This window comes from Poeciliopsis prolifica, unplaced genomic scaffold, assembly GCF_027474105.1.
Source record: "Poeciliopsis prolifica strain line A6 unplaced genomic scaffold, Auburn_PproV2 SCAFFOLD031, whole genome shotgun sequence".
Taxonomy (NCBI): Eukaryota; Metazoa; Chordata; class Actinopteri; order Cyprinodontiformes; family Poeciliidae; genus Poeciliopsis; species Poeciliopsis prolifica.
Genome location: NW_026562406.1, coordinates 443,339 through 470,567, shown reverse-complemented (window position 1 = coordinate 470,567; position 27,229 = coordinate 443,339). Strand labels below are relative to the sequence as shown.

General features: G+C 41.2%; 1 protein-coding gene across 3 annotated transcripts; it reads left to right on the top strand.

Annotated features, from left to right (window-relative positions):
* The first annotated feature begins 4,837 nt into the window (after positions 1–4,837).
* Positions 4,838–27,229, top strand: bicdl1 (BICD family like cargo adaptor 1). 3 transcript variants are annotated; one of them, XR_008607311.1, is made up of 12 exons: positions 4,838–5,650; positions 8,017–8,232; positions 18,685–18,801; positions 19,750–19,761; positions 20,769–20,915; positions 21,738–21,917; positions 21,999–22,217; positions 22,481–22,624; positions 23,441–23,571; positions 24,332–24,452; positions 25,015–25,134; positions 26,827–26,915. XR_008607311.1 is itself a non-coding variant. In XM_055050764.1 (11 exons), the coding sequence occupies exons 1-11, from the start codon at positions 5,255–5,257 to the stop codon at positions 26,992–26,994; spliced, it is 1,851 nt and encodes a 616-aa protein (XP_054906739.1). In that variant the 5' UTR covers positions 4,838–5,254; the 3' UTR covers positions 26,995–27,229. The 3 variants fall into 3 exon arrangements, 2 of the variants coding, with proteins under 2 accessions (XP_054906739.1, XP_054906740.1); XM_055050764.1 differs by lacking the exon at positions 25,015–25,134 and having other exon boundaries at positions 26,827–27,229; XM_055050765.1 differs by lacking the exons at positions 19,750–19,761; positions 25,015–25,134 and having other exon boundaries at positions 26,827–27,229.

Below are 27,229 nucleotides of genomic sequence, written 5' to 3'. Positions count from 1 at the left end.
CTGGAGAAGAGAAACTTCTTCAACAAGAAGCTACCTTAATGGTTCATCCTCGTCCTCAAGAAAGAAAAATAGTTTGTGCAGTGGTCTATAAATATGTTGCTTTAAAATTATGTCATTACATAACGCAAGTTTGTATATGTATGTATTCATCAAATTTGTAACCTTACACCACAACTAGCGTGGTGAGGCAGCCGCAAAAAAAGCCGGCTGGATCATCTGAATTCAAGTTCTCCTATCACTGATGAGTCACAAGTGAGAGCAATAAAGTTGTCAACAACACTGTTAAAGCTACTTTCAACATGTCTGTGAGCATGTTTTACTGACATCAGTAGGAAAAAGGATGGCATTTTCAATGTGACGTCAAGTACTGGGCTTAGGCACGGAGAAGGTCCTGATGTTACCTAGCAACAAGACAGTGTATCCCTCACAAAGAGCAATCTCAGCTAAACTCTGACCTAAAGCTGGGAAATAAAAACTATTCTCCACTGAACGTTTACTGGGGTCTTATCCTTTAATGATTATGCCTGTTCTGTCTCAGATTTTTTTTTTTGTATCTATTACATTAAATAATCTCACATGGCATAGTCATAGCGCTTTTCGTTCATGCAAAAGAGTAAATATTTATTGAGATAAATATTAAACTGCAACAGCAAACACTATGCTTTAGCAAGACCCAAAGTGTTTTTAAGTCACTGTATAAGCATCAGTATATGAACACTGCCATCCACTGGCAATACATTGAACTAAAATCTCCACAATATCCTGCTTGGTGTTTTATGCTGATGTAAAGTAGGCCTATCAGAAAACACACTGCAATACAGAGGGTTAAAAATCCCAGTGTCGTTATATAACAACCTTGGATTCATTGGGGAAAAAAAAGGCAGAACCAAGGCCGTATGACTAACAGTCGATGTTACATAAGCGACATTAAGCAACTGAACACGTCTCACAGTTTTTAATTGTTATAGACTGTAAGTGATGAAGATGCTAATACATCAAGGGTTATAAACCTGAGCACACATTTGGTGGACATGCAGAAAGACGAGCTTTAACACAGAACTGGGGGACATATTTCAGCCATCAATCATTTAAAAATATAAAAAGTACGCCATCATACGGTGACTAAATGAACACTTTAGATCTGATGTGTGCAAAGGTGCAGCAGTGCTGATCATTGTTTACCCGTTTTAAATAAGGATGTGTAAGAACGGTTTCCAACCCCTAGGGGTCGCATTTGTCTGCCATAAGAAGCAGTGGAGTGCTGCTTCAGCACTGCTGCTATGTTTACACAATTTTAATAATCTAATAATCACATAAAAAATATAGAAATAAAGAGTTAGCAGATACAGTTGGTGTCTAGTTAATAATTTAATGGGTCTGAATGCAGGTTGCTGCTGTTGACATTTTTCCTTCAACCAAGAGCATTACACTAATAAGGATAAAGGAGGCGGCTGTATTGATTCGGCTTAGCGGGATCATCAAAGTCCAGCGTTTTTGATGTGTTATGCGGAAATAATCTATGAGGCACTATGACCTGCCCCCCCTGGCCCCAAGTGGACCAGCATGCTGTGACCCACTTCTTTTGTACCTCCAGTTTATCAGCTCAAGAGGCTTTTGTTTGTATTCAATCAAAAGAGCCCAACACCCCTCCCCCCAATATGCTAACCTCATCACAACTAGTATGATCCACAAACATACTAGAATATATGCAGGATCCTGAGTCAACCTTAAACAGAACTACCGAAGAAATCAGTGTGTGGATGTACCACAACTTTCTCCAGCTGAACAGAAACAAAACCGAAATTATTATCTTTGGTCCTAGAGAGGAAGGTACAGAGTCACACAGCTTCATCTTTTATATCTAGAAACTAGAGATCTGGCCCAACATCTAGGTGTAGCAATGAACTAATCTGAACCTTTAGAGCCACATAAAAAGTTACAAAGTCAGCTTTCTATCACCTGAAGAACATTGGAGGACTAATGTCTCTGCAAGATCTAGAGAAACTCATCCATGCATTTACCATTAGTTGCTTTGATTACTGCAACAATGCCTTTTCACGTCTGTCTATAAAAGAAAATATGAAAAAATTAAGATAGCAGCAGCTGAAAATGCTCATCTTTTGACTAAAACCAAGGACATATCACATCACCAGTCCTAAAGTCCTTCCACTGAGAGAGCAGATTTATTACTTTATAAATCACTGAAAGGCTTAGCACCACAATACATTAAGATCTGTTGGTGTCGCAGAACCAGAAGACCTCTCATGTCTTCTGGTTCTGCTCTGCATCCAAAGAACCAAACATGGAGAAGCAGCACTCAGCTTCTATGCGCCACAAATCTGGAACAAACTTGTAGAAAACTGAAAAGTAATAATAAAATCTTCTATTAAGCACATTTTCCCAAAAAAAAAAAAAAAAAAAAAAGAACAGATTAGTAGACATGTTTTTAGCTGCAGATGCATCCTTTGTTACAAATGGTCAAGAGCTCATTAAAGGAACGCTGATATGGCATTTTAGGCAATAATTTTTTTTTTTCTTATTTAAAAAAGATTTTTTTATTGTATGTCTACCTTTGTGCCATATAGCACCTAACGCATTGATATTACCCCAGTGGGATTGTTCGCCCAGGGCAGCAAACCCACTCAGATCACCTCTATAATCTTGTGATAGGATTTGATTTACAACAATTAAATAGAGGGTACAAAAATAAAAATAAAAACCCAAAGCGATGGAATATGATTTTAACCAGACAAGCTTGCACTTATAAATTTCACAATAAAACATTTTCAGTTTGAATTGATTTTACTAAAACGTCAAACTAGTTGCTGGTAGAAAGAAATCAAATCTGTTTTACTCATTGTCAAAGTTTAGAAAAGTGAAGGTGAGAAAATAATGTTTTAGTATTTGGTGTCATTTCTGCTCAACAACACATTTTCTGCTATCTTTATTTTATTTTATTTATTTATTGCTTGGTATGAGTTGCAAAATCACCGTGGACAGCATTAAAAATTTATTAAATGGTTATTATAATCCAAGAAGTTTAGTTATTTGAAGTAGGAGCTCGTTGCTCTGCTTGCTAAAGTCATAACAACTTTAAGCTAACACTTGTGTGAGGTCATCTAGAATGAACGCTAGCTCACATGGAGCGCGCGACTTTTTGCATTTACTCACTCGAGGCTTTTGTAACGTGATTTTAACAGCTCAGCCAGTGTGTGTCCGGACTCGCTTACATCCAGGAATCAAGTTCCAGATGTTTCCAAGTCAATGAGCCGTTAGCAGGGGTTCGACTGAACCTGATGACAGGTGTGGGTGGTCAGCTCATCTGAAACAGGTGTTGGAGCATTCTGACGTAAAGAGTGGACGCCGCAACGTCCACTCCTCTACGTCAACGTCGGCGCCATATTGTGAGAGGCATTTTTTTTTATTTTTTTGTAGACGCTAAAAAAACTGCACAAACCAGTTTTATGCAGCCCACAATGCTGCTTTATATAAATTATGTTTTATTTATCTAGTCATTTTGATTTTGATTTTTTTGCAAAATTGCTATGCAACATGGCACAAATCTTTCAGATAAATGCATTTTTGTCACTTAGAGTACATGAAATAATTTCCTGGTGTCATCAAGATATTTTTGTGAAAACTGAGACGGACCTTCCTGCTCTTTTTTGGTCGTCAGTGATGTAACTTCTTTTCATCCAGTTCAGTATTGTAGAATCACAAACACTGATCTCAACCAAGATGGACGAGGAGTGCTTTATATGTTTGTTTCTTTTTTTACTCCCAGACCTTCCTTGAAGAGATGTCAATGGCTTCACGCTGCCTGTCTGTAATGGTGCTTTAAGCTCAGACTCTGAAGCAACTTTATAACTCTTTCCCAAAGTGTGACATCATTGACTTGTTCTCTCGTCTGTTGTTGAATTTCATTTGAAAGGGTCATGATGTGTCACTTTTGCAGATCTTTTCACCTACTTCATGTTGTCAGACAGGTTCTGTTTAAGTGCTCATCAATATTCATGACTCTTAACCCACCTTGCCCTTTCAGAATTAGCCATATCAGTTTACATGACTACCCTTTAATAAAATAAAACATCATTGGAATACTACATTTCAAACCTGAAGATTTGTAAAACAAGAAAAAGCAAACAAAATATATCAGTAAGTAGGGAAAATGTTTTTCACAGTAAGCTAATGTGCTTCAAATATGTGTAACTATTGCCGGTTTTGAAAAATAGTTCTTTTGAGTTATTGATAATCACCTAAATTGAGACATTTAAAGTACTGTACTTTACATATCCTCACCTTCCTGATGGCACAAATAAAATAGATTTTTTAAATTCTTTTTAATAATATTTATATTATTATTACCATTATTGTTAATAATAATAATAATAATAATAATAATAATAATAATAATAATAATAATAATAATAATAATAATACATGTACTGATTTATTTAATTTCAAAAGTCATTTTTGGAAAAAAAAAAAAGACTTGTGACGACACTGAAGCACGATGAAAACTTTGTTGTTCTTTCCTGTCACCGTTAATTTAGCAATAAAACGTTCAATGAATGTTTTGATTTTCTTCCGTAGGTCAGGTACCTGTGTTTTTGTTTGTTTTTTTGTTTTTGGCGCATCACTTGATACAATGGTCCCTCGCTCTACCTCCTCACGTGCTCGCTTATTGGATGTCATAGAGGTGTGCGAGGAGCACCAAAATATGGCGCTATCATTCTCAGCCAATAGCCGCTCGGTTTGTAACAAGTTTCTGCTTGCCGTCACGACGGCGACGGGAACGCGCGTCCGAGACTGGGAAAGGGACTGAGAGGCGTCGGGGTCGCGCTCACCGTATTCGGCTGGCAGGTGCCCGCTTCACCAGGTTCAGCGGTATGGGGGATCCTGGACCCCGAGACGAGATGGACCCTCGCCGAGCGACCACCGCACAGGGACCGTGCAGGCGGTTCATACCGGGGTAGAGGAGAGGAGAGTGTCAGTAAGTGAGCTACAGAGGAGGCGGTGTTTTCTGGGAGTCAATCAGACCTGGAGTCACTGCTTGGTAGGATAACGAGGAGAGACGGACGTGAGGGAGCTGGGAAGTCGACTTAACTTAACTAAATACCGCATTGAAGTGAGCGGAGACAATGAATAAATTGGTGATTACGAGCCGGTCCGGTCAGCCTGGGCGAAACGAAACAGGCTGGGCTCGTCCAGTGTGAAGTCGGCTCCCATCTGTTGACTTCTCCGCCGGGCGGCGATGTCCGCTTTCTGCCTGAATCTGCAGACGTCTGCCGTGGTTTCAGCACCACTAGAGCTGGACAGCGACTGCATGGAGCCACCCGGCAGCCCCGGCGCTCAGGAGCCCGGCGGCTTTCAGAGCCACCCGCCGCCGCGGCGCGCCGGCTGCGGAGGCCTCGGCACGGCCTTGGAGGAGGAACTGGCCATGATCACCGGGGAGCGGGGAGTCGACGAGGAGCTGGCGGAGCTGGAGGCGCCAGCGGTGGGGCATAGCGCAGACATGCTGTTGCTCTTCCGGCAAAAAGAGAAGGACTTGGTTTTAGCAGCTAAACTGGGCAAAGCGCTGCTGGAGAGAAACCAAGACCTGACCAAGCAATACGAGAAGATGCACAAAGATCTGTGTGAGAAGTTGGAGGTAAACAAGAAAACCCCTCTGTAGAAGTTGTGATAGTCTGAAATATAAAAAGATTCCCTGCCAAGTTTGGCCACTTAAATCAATTTAGAGACAGTCACGTTTTGATTGAATTGGTTTCAGATGGATGAAGTTATAATAGATGGTGACAAATGCACTCTAAAATTATGCACGAATGTTTATCTCAGATGTAATGTTTTACAGTGGGGGCTGGGATTTAGTTGAGCTTGTTTTCAAAATGCTTTACATGAGCTAAGCGACAGGCTGAGAAAACAGAAACTAATCCTGTTTATGTCCTGGGCCTGTAGTATCTGCTGGGCATCTGTTCACCCCTTTGATCCACATCCATCCTTTTGCATGAGCTCAGAGGGAAAAAAAGCTGAAGCTATCGTTTTTGATTCACTCCGATCTTTCTTTTTCACGTTGGCTTTCGTTCAAAGAAGAAAATAGTTCAGACTCCATTTAGTTTAAGCTCAGACCTAACTATTACGACAACTCCCAATCAAGCTCTGAATGTACTGCTGACAGTGCAGCGCTTCTGTCCTCTTCTCGCTTTTTTAAACCATGAGTTCAAGTTACAAAAAAACTGTCTGTACTGAAGTTAAGCCATTAGATTTTATTGTTCTTTGTGAAACTGTTCAAACTCTTTGAACTTTTGTCACAATTTGGAACTTTTTGTGGTGGCTATATGCAATAAAATAGGTCAGCATGAAGTTGCAGAAATTCTAAAGCGGAAAAAAAAAACACGAACCAATCATTTTTCAAAATTTTCTGATTTCATTGCTTTAGGTGATACACACAAACATAGAGCAGAATCTGTAATTGATGCCTTGCACAGAGAGTATACAGCTAATTCACAACTGCAGTTTCTACACGGTTGGGATTTTCTGTGCATCACAGTGCATACAACTTACACAAAGATGAATATTTTCATTTAAAAAAATGGAAACTATTTTGAAACCTATAAATTCATATGATAAAAACCGCACATTAAAATATGTGCAATTTATATATCAAGATGTAATAAACATACTAAAGTTTTCCTCTTTGCATTTAATCTTACAACCTCCAAATTTACATCAATATGTTTGTACATCCTCAGGGCCTCCCCAATCTTGCCAACATACTAAAATTGTGAATATAGTACAAACTCACTAATACATACACTTCCACATTGACGTTCTCATCCATTAAATCTGATGATGATGAACGACTAAACAGAACGTCTGGGTGGAAATGAGGATGATCACAGTTTTGTTTTTTTTTTTTTGGCAAGATTTCGCGGTCCGAACAAACATTTTTACACGTTTGTAAAAATGTCCGAGACATTTTACATGTGGGCGGGGTCAATGAGTTCCATGACTTCGTACTTTAATTTGAAAAAGTGGTCTGACCAAGCTGAACAAAGAACTGAGATTAAATTACACACACGTTGACTGTATTTACTATTTAGGTATCTTCTAAAGGAAACTGATTGCAATGAATTTTAATTCCCAAGGATGAATACAAATGCATGGGGTGATTTTCAGATATGTGTAAAAACAATGAAAAGCAAGTGGGACTTTGTAAAACGCAGTGGTTGCAGCTAAACAAAATGTAAATAAAAAAAAATAAAATGAAGGAGATTGAATAAATGTTCAGTAGTTCGACAACTTTTAGGCTGAAAATTAAGGCTGCGCCGGTTAACAATCTTTGAAAAAGAAACCTCACCTGTCTCCCAAAACGAAGGAAAACAAAGTCGATTTATCAGCTGGCTGACATACCGATGCTCCCCTACTGGAAACCAGAGAATCATCTTACTATTCACTTTCTTGTTTCTCACTGTTATTTCCTCATTTGACATTTTCATGTTAATTTTTTAGTACTTTATCAGTCCTATACTAAATGTAATGTATGTCATGGGCAAATCAACTCTATCATATTCAAACATCTGAGTTTGACTTGAACTTCCCTATCACTTTGTTGTAATAATAACTCTCTCGAAAACTGTTTATGAAACATAATAGTGTGAGTGAAGCCATAGTCCCATTCTGGGGTGACCGTGGCTCTGTGGGTGTAGTAGTTGTTTTGTAGCTGGAAGGTTATGGGTTCAATTCCAACTTCCTCCTGTTGTATATTGATATGCCTGTGGGCAAAGCATCTAACCCAAAGTTCTGATTTGCAGATCAGTGTATAAATGCGTAAGCTTTTCTGAGCCATTTTTCTGTGGGTGAATATGGCTGTAGTGTAAAGTGCTTTAAGTGGTCAAAATGACTGGAAAAGTTATTGTCATGGTAAATGATTTACCATCCTTATTTACTTTAGATGTATGCTTACAGGAAATACAGAACATAACCTCTGTCACTCCTGTCCCCCTCCTCTACGCCCAGCTCCTGGAGCAGGAGAAGCACGAGTTGCGGCGGCGCTTCGAAAGTCGAGAGGGTGAGTGGGAGGGCCGCGTGGCCGAGCTGGAGACGGACGTCCAGCACCTGCAGGGCGAGCTGGAGCGCCACCAGGTCCAGCTGAGGGAGGCGGACAGGGACAAGACCAAGGCCATCAGCGAACTTTCTGAACAGAACCACAGGCTACTGGAGCAACTCAGTAGGGTGAGGAGGAGTGAGTCCGTGTGCGTCGATGTGTGTGTGTGTGTGTGTGTCCATCCTCATGCTTCAGAGGTTACAGCTTTAGGCCACCTGGGCAAATTTGCAAGGAAGATTTAATTAGCTAGGGCTTTGTGTTGTGGGTCACATGGTCCTAATCCTTCCCTTACATGGCCTTCCATCCAGTCACGGCACACTTAGGAAATCACTATGGTTTGTGTGAATGTTTGTATATATTCTGAAAACAAAGGTTCTCTGACTTCTTAACTATTTTGCATTGTGTGGACATTTTGCTGGTTCTCACAATGAACAAAAAATTTGTGGGTTTGTGGTTAAGTTTAGGGGTTAGGTTAAGGAGTGAATTGAGTTTAGAGTTGGGTTTATACTCAAGATTGGTTAGGGTCAGGGAAAGTGTCTGGATTAATAATTAATGCAGTTACGAAAATGATTGGACATCAATCCAGAGGAATGGGACCTAACGTCAGGGCCTCATAAGAAGAGGTGCTGTTTTAAGCAGTAGGGGTTAAAAAAGTATGAATTGAGTTTAAGTTGGGTTTAGGGTTTGGGATGTACTGGTAATCGATAGAGTTAGGGTATGGGTTAATGTTAGGGTATAGAAATGAATGAAATGAATGCAAAGTCTTTTTGAAGGTAGAAATACTTACGATGTGTGTATGTCTGTATGTGTATGTGTGTTTTCTTGGGGCCAATCTGTTGAGTTTCTGTTTGCTTGGGTGGAATAGCACAGGCTGCTCAGCCAAATAAATTTTCAGCTCCCTCTTCCCCCTCATGGTGGATCTACCCCTGTCTACTGTTTTCTCCCACTTAATCTGAATTATGTCAGGTCCTAAATATAAAAGCGGGGCTTCCAGGTCTCACACTGAATAATTTACACCGATTGAACTATGCGCTTATGCAATAGCCCTCTGCTTATTGACAGGTGATTTGAGTGCAGTTATTTGTGACTGGCTGAGATGGAATGAAGAGATTCGGAGACAGATGAATGGAGAAATTAATGGGAACAAAGCTTGAGCCTTTTTGGACCAGACGTCAAAGCTTTATCGCTGCTGGAGATGGTTCACAGACTGCAGGGTAAGCTGAGGCCGGCTGCAAGGGAAAGATTGATGGAACTGAGAGTGCTAACGTTTGTAGCTGCTCTTATTTAAGCCGCTCTAAGAAGCTCAGAGGAACCTCTCAATCTGCTCAGGCGAAACACTTCCTTCAGTGAGGATGGCCACTTGCTAATATAATAGCTCCTGAAATAACATCTATGTTCTTTCATTCAACACTCGGAACAGGGCCGGCCCAAGGCATAAGCAAACTAAGCAGCCTCTAAGAGCCCCTGGGCCACCAAGGTGCCCCCTCATTGGAACGGATTTATTTATTTATTTAATAATTTCAATATCATTAAAATAACAGAAACACACAATTTAATCATAAAGTGATTTGTTTTTACAGTAATATATATTTGATGATGTGTGTAGAAATCTTTATTTTATGGACAAAAAGAAAAAAAAATGCTCTTGGGGCCCCCTTGTGGCCGCAGTAAATACGGCACACTTCGCCAGTAGCATGAGCATCCAAACATTCAAAATTCTGGTAGAAGATAAGTTAGGAAAACAATGTCTCAAAAAAAGACTTATCCTTCAGGGAGAAAGAAAAGAGGAAGAATAAAAAAAGCAAGATCAAGGTTTGTTTTAATATGTCTTGGTAATGGAATGTTGATTAAAAAAAAGATTTATCATGTGTGTTTTAACTTGAAATTAGTTGACTCTCCTGCTTGGGTCTGTGTATTTCTGAGGGGGGTTTTTTAGCTTCAAAACGGCATTTGATAACATTTGATAACAATAATTAAAACTTCTCAATGTTTGACATTGTCTAGCAAAATGTTTTACATCAGGCCACATGGCTGCTGCATTAATATGTCAATGAGCTGCTCTAAGCTGTAGTTGGGAACATGTTGTTTGCTGCTGACCATTTATGTGGCTAAAACAAACAATATTTTCATATGAACTTATAAGATATGTTAAACTTCTTTTAAAATCATTTGAAGGCTCAGAATCAACCCAGTACAGGTCCAAAGACTCACCTATGGGGGGCGTTCTGTTCTCAATCCAGCCTTGCAGATTTTGTCCAGCTCTCCAGGCTCCATGCTGGGGTCTCATCTCACCGTTGGACGAATGTGTCCTTTGGTTCAACATGTTTGGACAAAACAATGTTTGTTAAAATCACTTTTGATCCACAAACAATCTCCATGTTCAACTTTGAAAGCGTTTTCCAAACGTCTGAACTTGTCAGTAGTGCAGCAAGCAATGACCAGAATGTAGAAGTTTGTTACATACATACAGTGATGATGACATCATAAGCATGGCTCTAGTTGTGACATCACAGTTTTTCTTCATCTCTGGAATGATGATGTGAGTGTTTGACCAACCAACCTCCCCCATCATCCTTCTCCTCACCTTCCTGTCCTCCATATTGGAGTTGGGATGGTTATACAGTGTCATGGAGGCTCTGATTGATTCTTTCTTTTGTTCATGATTATTTTTGTTATCTTTGCATTGCATCTTAGGACAGTTGTCCCCTCTGGTTTTGGATGACATACAGTTGGACGTTTTTTGCTCTTTCTCTTTTAGTTTTTGGCAGTTGGTATGATGCGTATCCATGGCAATACTATCTTAGGTTTATTTTTTACGACTATTCATTATCTCAAAAGCTCAAATAGTGAACTTACCAATAGTGTTGCAGATGCATGTTGGATCACTAGCAAAACAATTTTTCTAATTCTGACATGTATCAAGTAGTTATCAGTAAATTCTGCTTACCTACATATTTCTGCAGTCAGAGGAATATGGGAGAAGTTTAAAAAAATGTATGCCTTCAAGTCTCTTTATTCAGTCATTCATCAGCTATTTACCAGAGAGTCAGGGAACAGGTGTGGAGGGAGCTCTATAAGACAGACAGGCTGAACAATGATGCTTAATAAGTCGCCTCTCAAACATCCAGCTAATGTCAAAGTGTGTGATAAAAGCTGGGGAGAATTTTCTGCTTTGTTTTTGGCCAAAGATCATTTTACACTGATAAGCAACTTAGAATAAGTGATGGCAGCTCATGATTTAGGAAAAAACTTACAAACAAGAGTAATAATTATCATTTTTGGACCGTAATATATTACACAGATGATTGGTCTTGTTTAGAACTGTAATGTTTATGTGTTCATGGAATCCTGAAGAGCAAATATTCAATAAAATGAGTCAAAGTGGGCTTGTTTATAGCAACCTCGTCACAAACTACTAGTTATAGTTACCGTTAGTTACACTGAGTCTGTTGGTTTATGAAGAGACATGTTTTTTAAAGGGGCTCAATAAAATTTTTTGTCATGGGGCCCAAGATTCCTGCCGGCGCCCTTCCCTGTTAGCAACAGGTGAAAGTTTTAGAGGCTTGTTGCTCCAATTCCTGAATAAAGATTTTAATTTCATTCCTCATTCAGTGGAAACATTGAATGAGGAATGTTTCCACTGAAACATTGTTAGTGTATTTTTTTTACACTAACAAAATGTAGACAAAGTTTTGGGCACGTTTGTAACAGAAATGTAGCTACATTTACCTCTCTTAATTAAGGAAACGTACCTCTCATAATTACAGCACTGATAGCCGTTTCTTTAAGTGTTGCAAATAATAGCACAGTGATCTGCTTGCTCCCATAGGTGCAGGAATGCTGCTCAGATTGCCTGTGAAATTCAGACAATCTGCATAAACAGTAAAAGCAGTAAATGCTCAGATTCATTTCCACCCAGACGTTCTGTTTAGTCGTTTAGCACCGAGAAGCAGGGCGATGGAAAAAGTGCCTCCAGAGCTCAATACAGAGGTGCTTTGATAACCCTGTCAGCTGTGATTCCTCTGATAAAATGCGTGTGTGTGTGTTTGTGTGTGAGTGCGTGCGTTGTTCTCTTGGGAGAAGCAGTGATATGCTGTGATGCACCTGCAGCTCCGTGTGGAACAAAGACTCCATGAGGAGGAGGTTTAACCCCTGGTCTGCGGTTGTGCAATGGATCTTCTTGTCACATCTTAATCCGATTTATCCAGCCCCTGTCCATCCCAACCCCCCCCCAAACTCCCGACCGGTTGCCATAACATCATCACCCCATAAGACTCTGCTCTTCCTTTTTCTTGTCAGCTGTGGATTGCTGCAAAAGCAAAAACACTTAACATAATTAAATGTTTAATTTAGCTGAAAGCCAGTTTTCAGAATGTGGAAAGATTTTCCCGGGGAGTGTTGTGATTGGTGGTGCGACGGCACATTCTGTGGTCTGTGCAAGTCCTCGAAATTGGAGCCAACTAATTGAACGCATCGATTCGGATGGCATGATTCAGTGGGCCGGGGAGGCCAGGGGAAACCTGCAGGGTAATAGAGAAAATAAGGTCATTCATTTTTTTTTCTATTTTTTGTTCTCTTTTCACTTTCTGTCCAGAGTCATTACTAAGCAACAGGCCGTGACTAAGTAATAGTAACATGTTACACACTCAGTCTGAAAGCAGGGAGTGCTAGACCAGCCTGAGGGGACCTAGGAGATGTGAAGCCACCGGAGACTTCCTGCTATTCTCATTTACCCTTCCTCTCTCTCATAGTTGACTCTTTGATCAGAATAAGATTGTTCCACTTCAGATGATCCTCTAGGTTCTCTTGTTAACCCCGTTTGGCGTTCTTAGTTAAAAATCCTAAAGAGAGCTGAGCAGGAGGTGAACTTCCTGCTTCTGTTTTACATCAAAACAAAAACAAGACAAAAAAAAAACATCTCATTGATAGAAAAACAAATCTGTTTTCAGTGGAAATAAATGGAACTAAGGATAAAATGAAATTATAAAAAGGTTAAAAAAAATCTGACAAAACCTACCAACCAGCAGTTTAGCACGAGCTACAATGGCTCCTGTCGTTCATCCTCTGCTTTCCGCTGCTGCATTTCCATCACAAATGTGCGGCAAACTTTGTCAATATTCGGGCTCATGTCGAAAAAACACAATTTCATAATTGCTGTGTTTCCGTTAAAAAATGAATACACTTAAAATCACATGTGAAGAAGTTTGTTTATGTCACAAGTTGTTAAAAAAATACCATCTACCACTTCCTGTCGTCTTCATCTTTTCTGCCTGCGGTTCATGTGACTCGTGTGATGCGGAAAAAGTGTTTAGATTGCAGTTTTGCGAAATACATCAGTTTTGATTACGGATGGGAAAAAAACGCCTCATCCTAACGCAAGAACTTTTCATCAGAAAAAAAATATCTGTCGGCCTGGGGCAATAAACAATCGTTCAATTAATCGCATGATAAATGAAAATTATCGACCTTATTACAATTTGTCAGCTTTATCATTTCTTCCTGCCTTCTTTCTCTTTCTGTTGATGCCACTGGATGAAAAAAGGCTCAACTGCAGTGCTCTCCACTGACCTCTCCCTTCCTCATTTCCTTGGTGTAAGAGATTAGTGAATTATTGCATCAGGTAGTTAAATATGCCCATATTACACCTTCTATAATCTAATGATTATAGAAGGTCAATATAGTATACATACTTCATAATCTTTTGGTTGAATGTAGTTTTCATTTCCACTTTGGTTTCATGTTGTGTTTTGTTTTTATTGAAGTGTTTTTTTTTGTTTTGTTTTTTTTGTGAACAGAACCTGAGAGTCCATTTTGTTTTTGTTTTTGGTTGTTTTGTTCCAGATCCAGTGCGAAGTGTTCTTTTGAAAATAAAGTGTATTTATTTTTGGCAAGATGCACTTGCATTATGTCATTATCATTACATCAGTTTAAAAATGATCTTTAAACAATATCATCTTTCATCGCAATAACTTTTGAGACAATTAATCGCTCAGTAAAACTTATCGTGACGAGGCGAGATGTCACAGCAGGTGACGTGAACTCATCTAAAGAAGAGTATTTTTGAAAAAAAGTATTGCGATTAATGAGCTCGTTAATAATAGTGACCTAGGACAGAACAAATGACAAGAAATCACATTAGTGCTTGCTGTTTGATTAAATCGATGGCTTATATTTAACATCTAACTGTTCCAGAGTGTGTGTGTGTGTGTGTGTGTGGGTGCTGGTCTCTGTGTCAGGACAGCCAATCTCATTGAACCTAATCAAATCAGAGTGAAGCAGCAGGATGGGGACCTTTCTGTAATTACATCACCCCAGAGTCTCTGAGGAGGCTGGACATGCACCGACCCCAGCTTCAGCATCCTCACGTTTTATGGCGTCGCTCCGTTTTACTGGACTGACTCAGTTAAGTGCTGACAGCAGCCTCCAGGGGCTCATCATTGCTTATTTGTTGCTATAGTGAAAAAGTAATTTCAATTCCTGCTTACTTAGTAGAGTTTAACACACTGCATGCGACTGAGCCTGGGAATCAGATGGGCATAAGAGTTGCTTGGCGTAAACAAGCCAAAATCTTACAAAACGACTTAAAGTAGAGAACAAAAAGCAAAAGCTTCAAAAATAATAAAACCGTCCCACCAGTTTAGAGCTGCCTTTGAGTCATATGTACAGAAACATTAATCAATATGTTTGATGTATGTTTGCTTGATTTTAATTGGTTGCTGTGTTGTTTTATGGTGTGAAGCACTTTGAACTGATTTGTTGTTGAAATGTGGTATACAAATAAACTTGGCTTAAAGCTGCAGTAAGTGATTTTATAGAAAATAGTTTTTTACATATTTGTTCAGACTGTCATGTTGTGACAGTTTGCTATGAAATAGATATTATGTGAAATGATCAATCTCTTCCACCTCCTGTCTGAACTGCTATTGAAGAAACCCACTGCCCCTGACCAAAATCAACCAATAAGAGCAAGGAGGAGGGGCTTATTGTTGTCAATCAAGCCCATGTGCTCATTACTAAATGTGCTAATGGAGGAGAGACAACTCACCATTACAGGAAAACCGTTTATCCGCCGTCATCGTTTTCCAAGCGAATTGTCCTTAGCACACACAACAGGCTCTTCTAGCTGTACAATAACAAGGTTGGGCAGCACCAACAAGACTGTGATTGACAGCACTAAGACACGCCTCCTGAATTTGATAGGTTCTTTGTACTTAGCACTAGCACAAGACAGAGCAGCTACGTTTTTCCACATATTATCTGTCTCATAAACAGGCCCGGCATATTGACAGCTTCAACAAATATGTAAAAATACATTTTTATATAAGTTACATTCTGCAGCTTTAAAAGTAGAGCCATAAGCAGTGAAACAAGTACCCCTATGTGGCCATATCTAGAAATGTGAGATCATCCAAAGAGACAAAAAAAAAAAAAAAAGAAAAGAAGAAAATTTAGTGTTGCAGTGCCTGACATTAGAGTGGTCACCTCTTGTATAGGAGCTATTAGTCCTCATCTGGGGTTGGATTCCTGAAGACCTTTGCTGCATATTTTCCCATTTTCTGTGTCTGATTAATGTGAGTAAAGGTCACTAGCGCCACAGAAAGTGCATCCAGACGTGACCCTGAATGTGGCACAATCTCACTTTATATCTTCTTGTGTTGGAGTCTGAGCGACACAATGTTTCCTTCCACGTTAAACTCAAGCCGGATGGTTTCTCTGCTCCTTCCACAGCCTGCCGTCAGAGGGAATCTGTCCAGGTTTCAGAGCAGAGCATCTGCATCCCGTCAGTGCAAAGCGTTGTTCTCAGGTCGGCGGTTCTTGGGTTGACCTGTTGTCGGCTGCAGCAGTTAGAACGACAGGCTCAACCCGGACTGGGACTGTCAGAAACAACCTGACCGGCGTGTCGCAGCCTCGCCAGTACCGCTTCTCTCTGGTTGCTATGACAACCAGGGTGACATGCAAATTTTGGTGTTGCCATGGGAATGCGCTTTCCTGAATGGCACCGTGAGACAGTGTTCGGATGCGAGGGTGCGTCACATCGGACCCCCTGACGTATGAGTCAGGTCCGGCGGCCTCAAAGGGGAACCGACACTCTGAACGTCAGAGTCGGACTTTTGGATTCCTCCCTTCCCCGGTTTCTTTTTTTTTATTCTAGTTTGGCCTCTTTCATTGATAATCTGGAATCTGAGGAATTTAGCCGCAGATTTGGCGACTATGCACGCGCAGGTCCGAGGTCAACCTCGTAGTTTTCCAGTGTGATCTCTAAATCGGTCTGTTTACTGGGCCAGTGGGTCAGATGCCACGTTACCATGGTGACCTGATCTGTCGCCGCCACTGGGCCCTGCCAGCTGCACGGCATGGTTTAAAGTGCACATCTGTCCCTCTGAACGCAGAGCGGATTAAAGGCGTGAGCTCATGATGGTGATTCAGACACAGATTGTAACTCTGTGTCCAGTCTCTAACTGGCTCTCACATCTGGATCACAGTCTGATTTTTTTAGAGGCTTGTGACCGGAGTTGATGTAACTAAAACCAAACTTTTTTCTTTTGACATAAAACTGACTTTTATTTTGCTTTACATCATGTTATAATGTTTTTCCTTTTCAAGAACCTATGTTGACTTAATTCCTTCTTCATACATGTCTGAGAAATCCTTTAATCTCCATGGCAACCATTAAGCTGCTTGGACGTAGCCCCGCCTTCAGCGATACCGTTCCTGCATTTTCAAAGCTTTCCGACTTTCCGTCTCACAGAGCGCCTTTGCCCCCTCAGCTCCTTCAGACTAGCCAGCGCAATTAGCAGACGACCACTGTAGAACTGCTGAGCTCATTATAGGAGCTAATTTAAAGGATTAATAGAGGAGCCATGTTGTTGTGATGACGTCCTCAAGGTGAAGTTTCTGAAAGAGCAGGAGTTTTTAAAGAGAAAGAGCCCAATTTCAAGGCGATGAATTATGAAGTCAAATTTGTTTTCAGTCATATTTATTGGATGTTTTAATAACAACTGACGGTAACAGTTACTTGATTGTGCTACAAAATGACACACTGGGCTCTGTCATGTGAAACACTCACACGCAATATTTATGAAGACAAACAGGGAAAAATTAGAGAAAGTAATGAGCCAAAGTATTTGATTGGTGAGATTAGTTACTGAACCACACATCCAGTGAATTGACTGACGCTGTAGTAAACATGATGGGAAGACATCGGGAATGAAGCTAATCAAAAAGAGCAATGAAAACTCAAAGAACAAAAACTACAAACCATTAGTCAAAATAAATTTACTAATCATGTAAGTCAAGGAAAAAGCAGGCATAAAAGCAGAAAATGTTTTTCTTTGTTACATCTTTTATTGGTTCATTTGCGTCCATGTGGTGACAGGCAGACTGACTGTTCTTTCTGCAGTGACTTCTAAGGGATCAAAGATCACAGCTTGACCTTTTGGTCCTGCCCTTTACACTCGAAACCTATTCCAGGTTCCTTGAATAATTTAGGATTTATTTACACAACACAGTGAACTAACCCTTTTTAATTTAAAAATGCTAGTATTCATCAGTGCATTTTTTCCTGCTATCAATGTACATGACCAATGAAAACAAGGCTGGGTGGTGAAGTTTGAATTTGTGCTGCAGGATTTTACAAAATGGAAACCTTTAAAAAGCACACAATAAAAAGATGGCTAATTCTGCTATGTATGTTTGTGGATTGATGACATCACAAAAGGGAGAAAAATTTAGCCTACATTAGGTAACAATGACCCAGACATATTCAGCGCAGTCAGAAATTTAACTGGTTTGAATAGGTTTCTATTATAATTGAAATGTTCCATTTGATTTGTTTTAGTTCGCTTTGTGTGCAGTGTGCATAAAGTCTGAAGCTCCTGTAGTTTCAAAGCTTTTTGACCTTCAGAGCAGCCTTCCCCACTCAGCTCCTTCAGACTAGCCAGCAGAAATTAGCAATCCATCACTTAGCATTGGCTAAGCTCATTATGGGAGCTACTTCTCAGTGAGATGCTGGTAAAAACATTCTTAACAGGTTAATGGAGATGCCATGTTGTGATGACTTCCTGAAGGCAGACTGTCAGAAAGAATAAGAGTTTTTAAAGAGACAAATGCCCAATTTTAAAGTGCTAAATTAGATAGTAAAATTTCCTTTATGTCATATTTGATATGCAAAGCATTTTCATAACAACTGAAGGTATTATGGTTGCTAGATTTTGCTATAAAATACTACTATGTGCCTGGAAAATACATAATGTTTCCCCTTTAAATTGGTGTCTATTTAGGAAATACAGTTGCCATGGCAATTATAACAATGCTAGCAGTCACTTCCTTCTTTCCTAAGTGGCCTCGATCCCACCTGGTCAGTAAGCTGTGATGACACAGGGATTTAGCAGTGAACGCTTTTCTGTTAGATGCTTTAATAAAGACTGTGACACACGGTGCTGTTAGGTGGTCCAGCTATCAAACGCACCACCTTCTGGAACAAACTGTGAAAACCACAGGAACAAATCTACATAACATAAGCGTGTTATTTAGCAGTGAAGTGAGTATCTGCCATGTCTCGTCTTTCTGTCCTCATGCAGGCTGCAGACGTGGAGAGGCAGCTGTCCACTCAGGTCCATTCGTTACGGGACGACTTCAGGGAGAAGAGTCTGTCTACAAGACAGCACATGACACGCCTGGAGACGCTGCAGGCTGAGGTGAGCCGCACTCTGCAGCTTTTACTCGCACGTTTCACTCACAAATGTTAATGATCTAAAACTTGATTCTACAAGCATGTGATGCTTGAAGACGTTCTTGTGCATCAATGCAGAGATCGTAGAGATTTTCTGGATGATTTCCGGTCACAGATTTTTAACTGATTTCTCTTCAATAATAATATTTTTTGTGCTTTTTTCATTAAAATTGTAACTGCCTTATTTGTGGTGAAATGAAACAATGATTCCTGTAAAAGAGACCAATCTGACAACTGTCCAGAATTCTGCAATTTATGACATGCTGGGATTTATTTGCTCACGTTCACGTTTCTGTTTCTAATGACAGCAGTGTCTAACTTTATATTGGAATGAAGCCGACTCCAGGCGAGGCGGCGGGTGGATAGACTGATGGATAAATAGATGAAAAAAGCCAGCAGCTGGTGTCTGACTCCCAGTCGTGACAACCTGAATCAAAACAGACATGATTCTGTTGGATACATCATCTTGGGCTTCATCTGACTTCATTTTTAAACACCTCTGTGATTCACCTAGCAGCCTTCTTCACTCAGTACCAGCTTCAACATGAAGAGTGTTGTTTCACTATTGGCCAGTTAGAGATTAAGTTTCCTGCTCTTACTAATTGGAAAACTCAGAGTTTATGCTGCAAAACTTTGAGATTCTGCATTTCTGAAGAGAGCTGCTGATTTAAACTCCTTTGTAAAACATGATTCAAATAAGTCATTATTTCTAGCACACCGTTTTCTAAAGGAACAAAAAAGAGCAGAGAAGAAAGTTCGGACTGTCGCTGAGGTTTGCTTTAAAGTTTCCAGTCATGATTTAACTCAGAGGACGGAGGACCAGGATGGGATTATTACTGAAGTGTAATCTCTCCTTCTTTTATCTCAACATTTCTGCCTCTCTCCATCGCTACGTCCCTCTCGGCTGGAGCAGCAAGGGCTAGAAGTGAGTGGTTCCGTCAGACTGCATGCTGCATGTGACGTCTGCGTCCCTCTCTAACAAGTACCCTCTTTTCAGGGAACATCCTTGATGTTTTTGTCAGGCAGATGGTCGGATGTCACGATAACATACTCAATTCCATTCTCCCTGGTGACGTTTTTTTTTTTTTTTTTTTTTTGGTGGGGGGGGTTATCAATCATGGCAAATGTGTCAAAAAGAAGCCAGAGGTGTGGTCATGGTATGTGTTGATGAGGAGCTCTGCGAGTTCAGCTGTTCTGTTGCAGTGAGAAAACACCCGGACTGCGGAGCCTTGCGCTATAATTGGGCGAAGAGGCTACTGCTCTATATTTAGCCGAGATGCTGCAACGTCTGGGTGCTCCCGCTCTCCCTGCGAGTTGCCTTCGTATGACATGTGCCGATGACTAACGGCTTTCCAGTCTGTTTCGCTTGAAAACACATATTTTAAAAGAGGTAAAAACCCAGGACGTGACAGCGTAGAACCTCTGACGGCGGAGAAGCACAACAGATCCGCCTTCGAGCGGCCGCGTTGTGAAGTAGGTTACCAGATGTAGGTCAGGGGATGAAAAGGAACAAGATGTGATTTTTGTTTCAAAGGGAAGGGAGGCGGGGGAGCTGCTCAGGCAGATTCAGGGGGGGAAAAGGTTGTTATTGTGCAAGGCTTGGTTGAACTGGCAGGGTAATGAACAGGCTCATACCAAGCTTTGTGTAGATGCTTAAGGATACCAGAGCATTCCTGAGGACGAGGGTGGCAACCAACACCCACGCTCGTGCTAGGCAACACACATTCTTCAGACCAGTGGGAGTACTTTTTAATCTTGTGCAAGAGCCCAGCTTGCTCCAGAGGTAGAAAAAAACACACACACAAATAAAAACAGTCAAATGTAGCCTTTAATCAGCTCCGTGACTTGATTTTCTGAGAGCAACAGAGTTTCTCCTCTCAGCTCACGGTATTCGGCTGCGTAGCGTCTAACCACCTCCATATGACACGTTAGATTAAGATGCTGTCGGAGAGGAAGATGGAGCTGGAGCGCCGGGTGACCGCCACCATCGAGGAGAACGAGCTGCTGCAGAACACCGTGGACGACCTCCGGGAGCGGACGCTGGTGCTCGAGAAACAGTGCCACGAAAAGGACCTTCAGGTGAATCCAGGCCAAAGGGGTCTTTATAGCTACTTAGTTTCATTCAATAGTTGGGACCAAACATTTTGAATGCGACAAGATTTTGTTTGCTTTTTACACAAACTTTTCTGCTCCTGCCACATTGGATGTTTGTGCTGGCTGCGTTTCTGGTCTAGTGAAGTTTGATCGTAACCGTTTCAGTACTTTTTACCGGGAAATAGATCAAGTTCTTGCAAAGAGGAAGTCAGTTTTCAGTGTGATTGAGTTTTTTGAATCCACAATTTCAACATTTTAGCCTTGTTGATTTCTTTCTGACTTAAGGCATTGCCACACACCAAAGGTCTCAGAGTGCCACACTAATAACGTGAGACAGTCCGGTGGCCGACTGTTATCTGGAAAGTTTCTTTTCCAGATGTTAACCAAGCTGTGCAAAATAAGAAACTAACTTTAGTTATAGTTTTCGTGGAGGGAAAGGACCTTTGTGCTGTCTGTTCTAATACAAGGTGTGGAGTAAGGGGAAAAATGAGTTCAAGACTTATGGATAAAACAGGAAAAGTTGTATCACCACAGATATTTAAAACAAACCAAAAAAAAAAATCAATTATCAATTGACTGATATGAAAAGCTTATCTTGTGAAATGTTTTTGGCCGTATCACCTGATCTCTAGTCACCGTAATATAGACTCAGGCAGAAGGACACCATTAAGACTTGTAAAGTTTGGGAGACGCTTACATCAATGACATGGTTGTATAAATCCATTATCATGCATGTCACTGACAGTTTTCTTTTTCAGATGGATAAGAGCAAAGAATTCAAAGTCTTGCCTGTTCTATTATCCCTAGTTGCGACAAAGCCAGCTGGAGCTTCAGGAAGTCCAGGTGTCCCACAGACAGCTGACGGCTAAGTTGGCCGAGTTAACGGAGGAGCACAGTCTTCAAACTCTCAGCCCCCACCCGTCCAACCTGCTGTGTGAGATCGAGCAGAGCATGGAGCAGGAGGAGCAAGAGCAGGAGAGGGAACAGGTAGCTCTGACTCGTCCGCTCTCTGTGTAGCATTGCTCGCCGAAAGCGCCCAAATTAACATCTAAATGCTCCCCATTACAGCTGCGTCTACAACTTTGGGAGGCCTATTGTGAAGTTCGCTCGCTCTGTTCCCATCTCAGAGGAAACGATGTCACAGACTCAGCACTCTCCACCGACTCGTCCATGGACGAGTCCTCGGAGACGTCCTCGGTCAAGGACGTGCCTACAGGGAGCCTCCACACCAGCCTATTAGAGCTACGGAGGTTAACACAGAATCTGCTGGATGGGAATGAGTCTACGGTAAAGAAGCAGAGCTGACTTTCTGGCTCAAATTCTAAATTCGTTTAAAAACAATAATTACATTTTGAGTTGAGCGAGGTTCTTTTAAGAGGCAGGGGGGAGTAAATATTGACATATAGTGAATACTGACAGCAATTTGCAATATTTTTCTTGAACTCCTTTAAAAGAATAAGAAAGAAAAGGAGCACTATTGACATCTGAGCTGTGACTGTACACCTCCCCGGGGTGTGTGTTGTGAATGGGTTTTTGTTTCCGTCTGGAAGGGTTCACGGCGCAGTGATGAGGAGGCTCTAGAGGAGCAGGTGAGGAAGATGGGAGAAGAACTGCAGGAGGTCAGAGAGCTTTATGAAGCGGAGCAGCACAAAACACGCGGCAACGAAGAGGAGCTGCTGCAGATGCACAATCAGGTATTCTGATGCTCAACTTAAAGGGGCGGTGTCAGGCAAAATCTATGTTTTTGAGGTTTGCATCATGTTGTGTTACTCCCTCATCAAAAACATTCCTGTAGTGTCAGGTTGAGTCTTTTGTGCACGTTTGAGAAATCCTTTGATCTCTGTAGCAACCACTCAGCTTGGGTGGATCTAACTCCGCCTTCCAGACGCAGCTCCTCCTCCGAGCTGTGTGACTCCCCGACTCAGCTCCTTTAGACTAGCCAGCAGCAATTAGCAAACACCTGATAGAACTTTGCATATGACTGAGCTCATTATGAGCTAGTTCTCAGTTAAACTCAGGTTAAAAAAAAAAATCCTTATTTCATATTGAATTTTCACAACAACTGAAGTCAACATAGTTACTCGATTGTGCTATAAAATAGCACTATGTGGCTGGAAAATACACAGTACTCCCCCTTTAACACTTCCACTCACTCTGTTGGACTTTATTCAGAGTTTTGCATACGAGGTAGCTCATATGCAGACGTTTCTTCTAAAGTAATGCCCGTCTAAGGTCCAAGAATAGCAGAGTTGGTGGGGAAACTCATGAAGGGTTGTGATGTAGGACATGACTCCAACCTGCCTTCACTCCTCCAGAGCAACAGACATTCTTCTCTTTGCTCGAAAACAAGTCCTCCAAACATCCGTCTGACGTCAGCTGCACTTTAACTGGGTCAAATCATTATTTCACACATGAGCAGCACTCTGACTAAACCGTGCCAACGGAGCTGTTTGGAATGCACAAAGCATTTATCTCTCAACTCTCCTCCATTCCTCCTGCGCGACCTCCAGATGGCGCTGCTCTCCATCGAGATCTGCTCTCTGAGGGAAGAGAACGAGCGAATGAGGGCGATGGCGGACGTCCGAGAACCCAGTGAGCAGCTCCAGAGCGCCATCAGAGACCGAGACGACGCCATCGCCAAGTAGGGTCAATCACCAAACACACGGACACAAACCATACAGAAGCAACTAAATGGACTTTAAGAGCTTTATGTTGACACGTTATAAATGGGGCGACCATTGTAAAATTAGGCAGCAAAAAAAAAAAAGCAAACAATATTTAGGTTTATTTAACCTGTCAGAGAAAGAAATGTGGGTGTTAATTTTTCACAGTCTTATTTTCACCATGTTATTGATACATTATGACTATTATGTTTAATTATGACTTAATGTTTAATTCTATTAAATATTTAGTTTTATTTAGCTCTAAATTAACTAACATGTAGCTGCAAACTGATTATTTTTATTGCTGATGCTGAGCTGGAAGGTTCTCCTGTAGCAGTCTGCATTACAGCTGCTTTAAGAAGCCTCTGACTGAAAGCCCTCTGCTGTTGAGTTGCAGTCCCATGAAGATGCTCACGGTTATTCATAATGTTCTCTAGTTAAACTTCGCACTACTTTGTGTTGGTCGATCACATGTTGACTTGTGAAATTGTGAAATTAGATTTTTAATCTTTGCTCTCATATTTTATCGACATTTAGTAGATCTTGCCAGCAATTTCAAACAAAGCTTATGCTTTTGTTTCTGCAAATGTAAAAATTCTGAAGCCTGTCTTCATCCTCAACATGTTTGTATTTTGGTGTGTGTGTGTGTGTGTGTGTGTGTGTGTGTGTGTGTGTGTGTGTGTGTGTGTGTGTGTGTGTGTGTGTGTGTGTGTGTGTGTGTGTGTGTGCGCGTTGCAGGAAGAAAGCTGTGGAAATGGAGCTGGCTAAATGTAAAATAGACATCATGTCTCTGAACAGCCAGCTTCTGGACGCCATCCAGCAGAAACTCAACCTGTCACAGCAGCTGGAGGCTTGGCAGGTGGGTCAGAGAGGACAGGAAGGAAACAAAGGAGCAGCTTTTTTTCAAAATAAAAACTTTGTATGTGTAGTGCAACTCAACCTGTTCAGGCACTTATCCACCATTTGAGTGAGATTAACCTTCCTCATCACAATTACATTGCTCTAAGTATTTGTTGCTAAAAGCTGCAGTATGTAACTTTAATTTTTTTAAAAAAAAAGTTGTTTTTTCTCACATATTTGTTAAGATCATCATTATGTGAGGACAGTAAAGTATAAGTCAAATAATCCAAATGGGATGTCTTCCAAAATAAACAGCTTTGGAAATCCACTGCAGTAAAATCATTTGTCGCTTGATGCTTGATGTTTCGTCACACCCTTGTGGCGGTTTTAACAAATATGTGAGAAACCTCTCTTTGCAAAACAGTTACATAGTGCAGCTTTAAGTCCGCTAACAGAATCTCTGCCCTAATACTTGCCTGCTGTGAGCGACGGCGCCCAGCAGGGAGTCACGTTGCCGTCTCCCTCCCCGCCCTCTCTCCTCTGTAACCAGCAGCTCTTTCCTCTCTTCTCCTCGCCCACAGTTCGCCTCCTCAGGGCTCTTTACTGTTTGGCTCTTGTGGTTTCTGATCTAGTGGCCTTTCTCAACTTCAGTACCACCCTCTCTCTCCCCCTGTGGTACCTCCCCCCCTCCTGCCTTAGAGGTGAGCCCTGAGCCGCTGTCTCACCGCTCTAACCTGACCATGGCACGCCGAGTCATTTCACGCTGAAGATCTGCTCATTCAGGCTACCAGAACCATCCAAGTCTTCATCATTCCTGCTCCACCTCCTCTCTCTCTGTCTCTCTCTCTCCCTACTGCAACACTTTAAGTTTTGTTTGGAGACTGGGCTGGGGTCATCTTAACTAATCCATCGACAAGCACAATTTAGTGGCCGATGGTTTTATATCGGTGCCGCTTAACATACTCGCTGGCACCGAATGTTTCTGTTCTGTTGGGTTTTTATGTGCCCAGTGTTTCTTTTTAATGGTCTCCCAGCCGTCAGAGCCCTCTGGTGGCTGCAAGCCAAACACAGAGAGGAGACTGTAGTTCACAATGACTGGACTTATTTCTAAGCATGCACATGTAAAGCAAGAAAGTCTATAAATATAAGTAGTAGTGCTGCAACTGAAAATCTATCTATTAGTTATAGATTATTCTGATTAATCGGATAAAAAAAGCAAACAAAGAAGTTGCATCCTGCATTACGGTGATTTTATTCCGACATTACAGCGACATTAAGAGATGAAAATAAATCAATAATTGAAATAGAAAAATAAACATTTCATTAATATGCAGTAACATAACATTCCTTTTGTAAATGTTTGATCATCTGTAGCAAACGGTGCAAATACCGGAGGATCCAACGTCAACATGTGAAAAGCTCAGGCATTCATGCTCAACTTGTCCATGCAGTGAGGAGCTGATTTGTTGATTATTGTTTTAGATTAACCCACCAATAATTGGATAGCAAAAGATGCTGGACGGGAGATTTGTTTTCTGCAGGGTGAAGCTGAAACTGAACCACTTGAGGAGTTTTGGGTACTTAAAGTCTGTCTTTGATGCAAAATGTTCTTACTTTTTGTACAGTGTTGAATCAATCGCTCTGAATCTGTTGTGTCAGCACATCGCCTTTATTTGAGTCTGTACTCCAGTTAACGATTGATCACTAAATTAGTTGAAAATTATTTCAATAATCAAGTCTAATAAATAGTCAAATTTTGAAGTATATATTAAGAATTTGTGGAAAGTATGCTTGTGCACACTTCTCAGTGAGCAGCAGGTGAAAATGAACTCCTCTGACACTCAGATGTTGAAAAGGATCATGTTTTGTTACAAGACGTCTAAACAGGGATTCCCAGACGCCTCGTCTAAATTTGGTAGCTTTGTGGTCCAAAGTGACTTGTGTTTATTGCAACACACAAATCATAACCAGATATGATTGTCTTCTTTGTGCAAACCACAAAGAAGACAACAGGAAGTGGTGGGAGGGCGACGGGATTTTTAATGGACTTCTTGCGTGAACATGCGTATTCATGTGCATTTTTTTATACAGTGGAAAAACGGATAAATTCATAGAACAGAACAGCTTTCAGTAATTGCTGTTAAACGGTATTTGTTTTTGCTTTGATTATATTCTTTTTATCTTGACCTAGAAGTTACATCAGACCTCAACGCTGCATTTTGACGCAGTGTTTGAGAACTTCTTGATTACACCAGCAGTTAACTTGACAGAGTCCAGTCTTGTCTCCAACATTTCCCATCTCATCCCACCCCACCCTCAGGCTGGCACCATCTCTGTTTATGTTTCTCTGCGGCTCCCTTCTCTCTCGTTCACTTTGCCGTCTCTGGCCGTAGGACGACATGCACAGAGTGATTGACCAGCAGCTGATGGACAAGCACCAGGACGAGTGGCGCTCGGTCCACGCCGCGCTGTCCGGATCGTCGAGGAGTCAGTCCCCGAGGCGAGCTCGCCGCGTCTCTGAGCGGGACAAGAGACTTTTCTCTTTTTTCAAAAAGAACTGATCCCTGTTGGAACTGGCCCTTAAAGCACAGCGGAGACACGCAGGGACAGACGGAGGTGAGGGAGTGTCGGGGTAAACAGCTCAGCCAAAGACAGGCGCTGGTAGACAGGGGCTGATGTTGGGGGGGAGGTTCAGATCATTTTGCACTTTATCTGTCCCATTGCTCTGCTCCTTACTGAAAGGAAATGAAAATGAAGGTAAAAAATAATAATAAATAAAATCAACACTTCCCCAGA